The sequence below is a fragment of the Galeopterus variegatus genome, unplaced genomic scaffold (assembly GCF_000696425.1).
Source record: "Galeopterus variegatus unplaced genomic scaffold, G_variegatus-3.0.2 Scaffold253, whole genome shotgun sequence".
Taxonomy (NCBI): Eukaryota; Metazoa; Chordata; class Mammalia; order Dermoptera; family Cynocephalidae; genus Galeopterus; species Galeopterus variegatus.
Genome location: NW_007726364.1, coordinates 157,028 through 165,294, shown reverse-complemented (window position 1 = coordinate 165,294; position 8,267 = coordinate 157,028). Strand labels below are relative to the sequence as shown.

The following is an 8,267-nucleotide window of genomic DNA, read 5'->3' as shown; positions in this document are numbered from 1 at the left end:
GGCCGGTGGGCGGGAACCGGTCCGTATGTGGGATCCGACCCCTCGGGCAGGAGCGCCGCCGTGCTTCCCAAGCGGCGCACTATCCAGTGCGCCACCGGGCCGGCCCCAGATCTTTCTGTATCTTGAGTTCTTTCAATATCCCAAATCTTTTCTATATCTTGAATCTTTCAAGAACTTGTATTTTCTACATTTTGGCTATTTCCATATTGAATTCTTCAATACCTAAGGGAAAAAGAGAGAGAGGGAGAGATTTCTTGTTCTCCAAAATGACTTTGGGGTATGATGGTTCAAAGAATGAAAATTTGGGCCGGCCCGTGGCTCACTCGGGAGAGTGTGGTGCTGAGAACACCAAGGCCCCGGGTTCAGATCCCATATAGGGATGGCCGGTTAGCTCACTGGGTGAGCATGGTGCTGACAACACCAAGTCAAGGGTTAAGATCCGCTTACCTGTCATCTTTTAAAGAAAAAAAAAAAAAAGAATGAAAAATTGAATGTTTTGATAAGTAGAGGTAAAAGAACCCAGCAGAAAGCACATGGGAAAAGAGAAGGAAAGGAAGCCCCTTGAGCATATGGAACACCTGAAGGATCTCGGTTTCTTCCACTTTTTCTCATGCTTGTGCTGTTCTGTATCCACATGGGTTACTTGTCTCTACTTACAGTAATGAAAATTTGGTTAGTTATTTAAAACTTTAAAAAAAAATTTTAATTTATTTTTTCTCACTACTATACCATTGAGGATGAATTTTTTACTTATTCTAAGGATATTATTACCTTCTCTTAGTCCTGCTTATGTGGTTAGAGATCACATCCAAAGTTGCAACTTTACATTTGTTATTTTTCCCCTTCCTCGAGAATTCCAGTAATTCTGTGTGAATGGTCTCTTATTCTTGAGTCTATTTGTCTAATATTTATCAACTGCATTCCCATTTTCTAAGCTTAGTTTTGTTTTGTTTTTTTTTTAAAGATGACCAGTAAGGGGATCTCAACCCTTGGCTTGGTGTTGTGAGTACCAAGCTCAGCCAGTGAGCAAACCGGCCATCCCTATGTAGGATCCGAACCCTTGGCCTTGGTGTTATCAGCACCGCACTCTCCCGAGTGAGCCATGGGCCGGCCCCTAAGCTTAGATTTATTGGATACTTATCCCCCCCTTGATTAATATCCTTGTATATAACATAAATGCTTGTTACCTTGAGTATAGTCTCTAGTTTATATGTGGATTTTATTTTTTCTTTTATTTTATTTTGTGGCGGCTGGCTGTTACAGGGATCTAACCCTGGACCTTGGTGTTATCAGTACCATGTTCTAACCAACTGAACTAACTGGCCAGCCCCTTAATTGTGGATTAAAAAACAAAACAAAACAAATCTCATTAGATGTAGAAACCTTCCCTACCAAAAGCCTTGGGTTTTTTTTTTGGGGGGGGACGTGAGTATTAATTTTTGCTCAATTATATAAAGTAAGAATCCATACCTTTTTTGTGCCATTAAGCATGCAGCAAACAGCTTCCTCCTTGTAACCTGAGTGAAGAGGACCTGTTGCAGAACCCATACTTCAGCAAGCTGTTGCTGAGTCTCTCACAGCATGTAGACCAGAGTGGCTTAAGCCTCACCCTGGCAAAGGAGCAGGCTCAGGTAAACAGACTGGAAGAAGGGATGATGGGAGAAGGGAAAATCCTTCCAAGAGAGAGAAGTTCCTACCTGGAATTTTTTGATTTTCTAGGCATGGAAGGAAGTTCGACTGCATAAGACAACATGGTTGAGGTCTGAGATTTTACAGAGAATCATTCAAGAGCTACTCGTGGACTACTATGTAAAGACACAGGACACAAATTTAACTTCTGAGGACAAAAAGGTGAGGCAGAATAAATGAGGTAGGGATCAGTACCAGCTATAGGGATGACCAGGGAAACTGTGGCTTTGTCTGATTATGTGATCTAGGGGAAATAAGAGCTTTGACTAATGGGTTATCAAAAACAGCAATGGACTGTAGTTATTGGGTAAGGAGTGGGTGCGTTGTCAGGGTTTTGAAATAGAAAAATTGACAGGAGAAGTCACTGGTAGCTGAGGAGTTATCTGAAGGTGATGAAATATTTGAGGACTTTGAAAATGTATGAACTGGTTCATGAGGATGGAAGAGGTGGAGTGGGAGAAGTTTTATAGTCACCTCTCTTTATTTTTTATTCTCTCTCTCAGTTTCATGAGACCCTTGAACAGCGGTTACTTGTGACTGAACTGACACAGCTCTTAGGTCCTAACCAGGAGAGGGAGATGCCTCCACTGCTAGGGGTGGAGAAAGCGGACCTTCTGGAGCTCATGCCACCTTCAGAGGTCAGGAGTGGGCAGATATTGGGACCAAGGATGCAAAATGGCTTAATTTCTCCCATGCCTTTAAAAATGTTTTGTTAAGCTTTATTGTTTTTGTAAAAATGATATATTCAGGGCCGGCCCGTGGCTCACTCGGTAGAGTGCGGTGCTGATAACACCAAGGCCGCGGGTTCGGATCCTATATAGGGATGGCCGGTTTGCTCAATGGCTGAGCGTGGTGCTGACAACACCAAGCCAAGGGTTGAGATCCCCTTACCGGTCATCTTTTAAAAAAAAAAATGATATATTCAGCGTGGTCAAACTCAGATAAAAACATTACACAGAAGAAAGTAAAAGCTGAAATACTACATCTAGAAACACCGTATTATTATAAACAGGTTGACATAAATGGTATCGTACCTTTCATGTTTGTATAGACAGCATAGTCTGTTTTCATGTAATATATTTTGGACTCTTTTTCAAGTCAGTAAGTGTAAATAAGATGATATCTCCTGTGGCACTCTTAGCAGTGTCTAGGCACATAGTGCTCAGTGTTCTTATTATATCGTTGGTTTAAATCACTGCTAGAATTCCATTGTATGGATATAGCATAACTTGCTTAACCTTAGTGATGGATATTGAAGTTTCTACATTTTTGCTGTTAGAAACCACACTGAGATGAACATCCTACTTCATATGTGTCTTTGCTTTCGTATGATTATCCCCCTAGTATTGGTGCTAGAAGTGGAATCTCTGGGTCAGAGCATACACACATAGAACATATTGGTTCATACTGCCAAACTGTTCTTCTGAAAGGTGTTTCCAGTGCTCCTAGCTCCTTGCGTTTTCACCAACATAGGATCTTGACAGTTATTTTATTCTTTGCTAATTTGATAGGCTAAAGATGAATCTCCTGATGTCTCCTGATACATTTTCTTTGGTTATTATCGAGGTTGTTATTATCATATATTCATTGGCTGGGTCTTCCTACTTCTAAAAGTCTATTTACATGTCTCCTTTTGGGCTGGCCTGTGGCTCACTTGGGAGAGTGCAGTGCTGATAACACGAAGGCCACGGGTTCAGATCCTATATAGGGATGGCTGGTTGGTTGACTGGCTGAGCGTGGTGCTGACAACACCAAGTCAAGGGTAGAGATCCGATAACACCAAGGCCCCGGGTTCGGATCCCATATAGGGATGGCCGGTTCGCTCACTGGCTGAGCGTGGTGCTGACAACACCAAGTCAAGGGTAGAGATCCCCTTACTGGTCATCTTTAAAAAAAAAAAAAAAAATACATGTCTCATTTTGCTTCCATGGCTGTAGGATTTTGTGTGGATGAGAGCTCGGCTCCAGCTAGAAGTGGAAGAGCAGCTCAAGAAGAAATGTTTCACTCTGCTCTGCTACCATGATCCCAATTCAGGTGAGTGCTGACTCTCAGCGTTCTGCTCATAGGTGGCCTTCAGGATACCCGGTCTGCTCTTCTGAGAATAATGTATTTGAATTTTATATTTCTTGCCATGTTGAGTAGATGGGTTATTAAAAAAAGAAAAAAAATAATTTTAGGTTTGGGACAGAAGCTTAGAAGTATCAGAGATGCTTATGTGTTTCCTTGTTGGTGGAATAACAACAAGGACTATTATAAGGACTCTTTTTATTTAGCAAGGTGCCAAGCAGGAGTCTCCTCATGCTGCTGGGAAGGATGAGTTCTCTCTTCTCGGGAGGATCAGAATGGCATAGGGAGGAAAGTTCAGGCTTGTAGGTGTTCCCCTTATCTTTATTTCTATGACTTAGAATTAAGGGCTAGGCTGGCCAGTTAACTCAGTTGGTTAGAGCATGGTGCTCATAGCCAAGGTCCAGGGTTCAGTCCTTGTACTGGCCAACTGCCAAAAAAAACCCTACAAAAAAACAACAATAAAAAAGAGCCATACACCAGCTTATTGAGGGAGTGAGGGGATGGGGAATGAATTAAGGGCCAAATATGGAATCAAAGGTAAGAGTGAAGAGAATTTAATTATGAGAATCAGACCATTTTTAACAGGACATTAGAAGAAAACCTGGGAGAAGGCAGAATTTGTAGGGCTAGATCAGGGCACCGAAAAATGGCCTTAGATGGGCAATAACAATGAGCGTTTTCCTGTCAATCCTCTGTCTCTTTGCCCAGATGCTGACAGTGAAACCCTAAAGGCTGCAAAGGTATGGAAACTGGCAGAGGTTCTGGTGGATGAGAAGCAGCAGTGCCAAGATGCCAAGAGCCAGCAGAAGGAGCAGGTGGTGCTGCTGGAGAAGAAGAGTGCCACCTACTCCCAGGTTTGTCAGTGCAGTGGGACAGCCTTCTCTTTCCTTTACCCTGACCCTAAGGACAACTTTGGAGAAGCCAAGGATTTCTGATCTGCCCTCCTTTCTACTGTCTTTGTTCATGCCTTCTTCCTCCTTCCTCTTGGGGGTTCAGGTGCTTCTCCGCTGCCTCGCCTTGTTGCAGAGACTTCTTCAGGAGCACCGGCTGAAGACTCAGTCTGAGCTAGACCGCATCAATGCCCAGTACTTGGAAATCAAGTGCAGTGCCATGATCCTTAAGCTGAGGTGAGCTGTGATCCTTGTGGAGCTAAGGGATTCTATCTCACACACCATCCCTTCATCCTCATCTCTCTTCTCTACCATGCCTAGCGTCTTGTGGGTATCCAGCATATGTCACACAGCAGTATTATCCTCTGGATTACCCAAAAGCTTTCAACATTCTTGAGTATTTTATTTTACAGCCTTCTGAAACAGGTGCTTTACTGTGAGATTAATTGTATAGGGATTCAGAGAGACCTTGTTTATTCCATCACTGCTTAACCCACTCCTTGATCATGGTCAGGTACTGTGTCCATTCCTAACTCTGCTGCTGTTGGGGATCTTCTGCTTGACATTTCTTTCTTCCCTCTGTCAGAATGGAGGAGCTAAAGATTTTGTCCGACACTTATACTGCTGAGAAAGTGGAAGTTCATCGTCTCATAAGGTGAGAACTCCCAAGAGCCTGATTCACAGATGGTTCCCATACTCTCCAGACTGGTTCATATTAACATGTTCCCATTCTTGTCTACTTTCTGAAGAGCAACATCCTTATATTGCACCTTCTCTGCCCGGGCTTTTAGGGATCGTTTGGAGGGAGCTATTCGTCTACAAGAGCAGGACATGGAGAAGTCACGACAGGTCCTGAATACCTATGAAGTCCTCGGGGAGGAGTTTGACAGGCTGGTTAAAGAGTACACTCAACTCAAGCAGGTGACAGAGAACAAGCGCTGGGCCCTCCAAGAGTTCAACAAGGCCTACCACTGAGCACTGGCAGGGCCGGGAAGCATGGCCTCTGCACAGCCACTGCCTCTTCCTCTTCCTGCTAAAAGGACCACCTCCACCTGGGGCTGCCTTCACTACAAGAGACTGTGGGGACACTTGCTTAAAACATTGCAGTCATTTAGGCACCCTCCTGGTTTCTCTTCCTTGTTTACAATGATTGGGCCTCTTCTGGAAAATGTAGCAAACAGATTTATATAATTTTATACCTAGCTGTTTGTTAGTGTCAGCCCTGTATTGTATTTCATTATCTCCTGAATAAAGTAATGATATTATATCTTGGGATTTTAGTCATTTTCCTTGGGCAAAGATGGAAAAAGAACATTGAAGGCTATGTGGGTAAGGAGAAAGAACTCAGTGGCTTCAAACAGAGACAGGTCTACAATGCTTATGCAAAGGGTCCAGCCTGCCCACATTGAGGCTTTGTTCTGGGAGAGCAGAAGAGGACTGTATCTGGACTTGCTCTTGAAGAACTATAATCTCCAGAGGAGTGCTAGGTGCTCTGGCAGGTGGGGAACTATTCTGTCACTGTGGTTGTCAGTGGGGCAGTTATAATAAAACAGCCGGACATCCAGTTCAGTGATAGGAAATGACACCAGCCACTTGTGCTCCTGGTTCCCTCTAGTGTGGTTTGAGGGCTACAATCACCCCGAGGAACCAAGTTTCACAGTCTACTTAGAATAAGGCAGGGTCCTGGCTGGTGTTGAAATTAGGAACAGAAGCAGAAGGCCTCTACCTTTACTTAGAAGAGCCTATTCAGCTTTCAAAACACCTTCCAGGGAGACTGACTCAGGGCATTCTTCCCCTAAGATCAAATGATGGTCTGGAATGACTTATAGGAAGAATAAAAGGTCTTTGACTCAACTTTAAATTTTCTGTAAGTGGTAAATGGCATTTATCCATAAATGGCAGTAAGCACCATTGTTGCCCCCACAAAATGAATAGCAAATCAATTAATACAAAAACTTAGAAATAGTCAACATTGTTTAGTTCTATAGTGCCCCCCAAATATTGGGGGGGAAAGTTTTCAAACCTATAGAAAAGTTGAAAGAAGTAGGATGAGCACCAGTATACTCTTAACCTAGACTCAACAATTACTAACATTCTGTCTTTTCTTTCTCGCTCTCTCTCCTTTCCTTCCCTTCTCCCTTCTCTCCGTCTAAAAATTTAGACATAAATATCCAGACTTTTTTTTGAATCATTTTATGGTAAGTTACAGACACCATGACATTTTATTCTCTAAATATCTTGGCAGGCAACTCTTAAAAATAAGGGCACTATACTGTATAACTAATAAAATTATTATATCTAAATATTAATCATTCTGTAATATCTATTATCCAGGTCATATACAAATTACTCCAATATTTTTTCCTGGGTCTAGAGCCCAATAAAGTTCCCGGTCTTGCATTTGGATGTTAGGTTTCCTTAATTGTTTTAAAAATAGGATGGGCCAGCCGGTGGCTCACTTGGTAGAGTGCAGTGCAGATAGCACCAAGGCCATGGGTTCGGATCCTATATAGGGATGGCTGGTTGGCTCACTGGCTGAGCGTGGTGCTGACAACACCAAGCCAAGGTTTGAGATCCCCTTACCGGTCATCATTTTTTTTTTTTTTGTCTTTTTTTTTGTGACCGGTAACGGGATCGCAACCCTCGGTGTCGCGCTAACACCAAGCCAAGGTTTGAGATCCCCTTACCGGTCATCATTTTTTTTTTTTTGTCTTTTTTTTTGTGACCGGTAACGGGATCGCAACCCTCGGTGTCGCGCCTGCACCGCGCTCAACCAGTGAGTGGACCGGTCTCTATGTGAGATCCGAACCCTTTGCGGGAGCACCACCACACTCCCAAGCGCCTCACTCTACCGAGTGCGCCACTGGGCCGGCCCCCGGTCATCTTTTTTTTTTAAAAAAAAAAAGGACATTCCTCTCACTTTTTTTTTTTCCTTTTTTTGTCTTTTTTACTGACCGGTAACAGGATCGCAACCCTCGGTGCGCCACCACACTCCCAAGCGCCTCACTCTACCGAGTGCGCCACTGGGCCGGCCCCCGGTCATCTTTTTTTTTTTTAAAAAAAGGACATTCCTCTCACTTTTTTTTTTCCTTTTTTTGTCTTTTTTACTGACCGGTAACAGGATCGCAACCCTCGGTGTTGCGCCCGCACCGCGCTCAGCCAGTGAGCGGGAACCGGTCTCCACATGGGATCCGAACCCTCGGCAGCACTCCCGCTGCGCTCCCAAGCAGCGCACTCTCCAGTGCGCCACTGGGCCAGCCCTCCTCTCACTTTTTAAAAAAATGAAATTGACTTTCTGAAAAAATGCAAACTACGCTCCCGCCGCGCTCCCAAGCAGCGCACTCTCCAGTGCGCCACCGGGCCAGCCCTCCTCTCACTTTTTAAAAAAATGAAATTGACTTTCTGAAAAAATGCAAACTATTTAGTAACCTTATGGAATATGCATTGTCTAATTGTTTCATTGTATTGTTTAACTTGTTCCTCTCCTGTCCAATATAGTAACCACTAGCCACATGTAGCTATGTGAACTCATATTTAATTAAAATGAAATAAAATTAAATTTTCAGTATGTTGGTGGTTACTGTATTGGACAGTGCAGATAGAGAACATTTACATCATTGC

The 8,267-nt window shown here is 43.4% G+C and overlaps 1 protein-coding gene across 2 annotated transcripts in view; it reads left to right on the top strand.

Annotated features, from left to right (window-relative positions):
• Positions 1-5,917, top strand: part of HAUS4 (HAUS augmin-like complex, subunit 4) — a 9,056-nt gene extending 3,139 nt beyond the window's left edge. Inside the window, exons 3-10 of one of the 2 annotated variants that reach the window (XM_008566560.1) lie at positions 1,489-1,631; positions 1,720-1,851; positions 2,193-2,327; positions 3,627-3,723; positions 4,465-4,610; positions 4,753-4,883; positions 5,233-5,301; positions 5,438-5,917. In XM_008566560.1, the coding sequence (XP_008564782.1) occupies positions 1,489-1,631; positions 1,720-1,851; positions 2,193-2,327; positions 3,627-3,723; positions 4,465-4,610; positions 4,753-4,883; positions 5,233-5,301; positions 5,438-5,621 (1,037 nt within the window). In that variant the 3' untranslated portion in view covers positions 5,622-5,917. The remainder of the gene's footprint in view (positions 1-1,488; positions 1,632-1,719; positions 1,852-2,192; positions 2,328-3,626; positions 3,724-4,464; positions 4,611-4,752; positions 4,884-5,232; positions 5,302-5,437) is intronic. The other variant, XM_008566561.1, reaches the window with a different exon arrangement.
• The last annotated feature ends 2,350 nt before the right edge of the window (positions 5,918-8,267 follow it).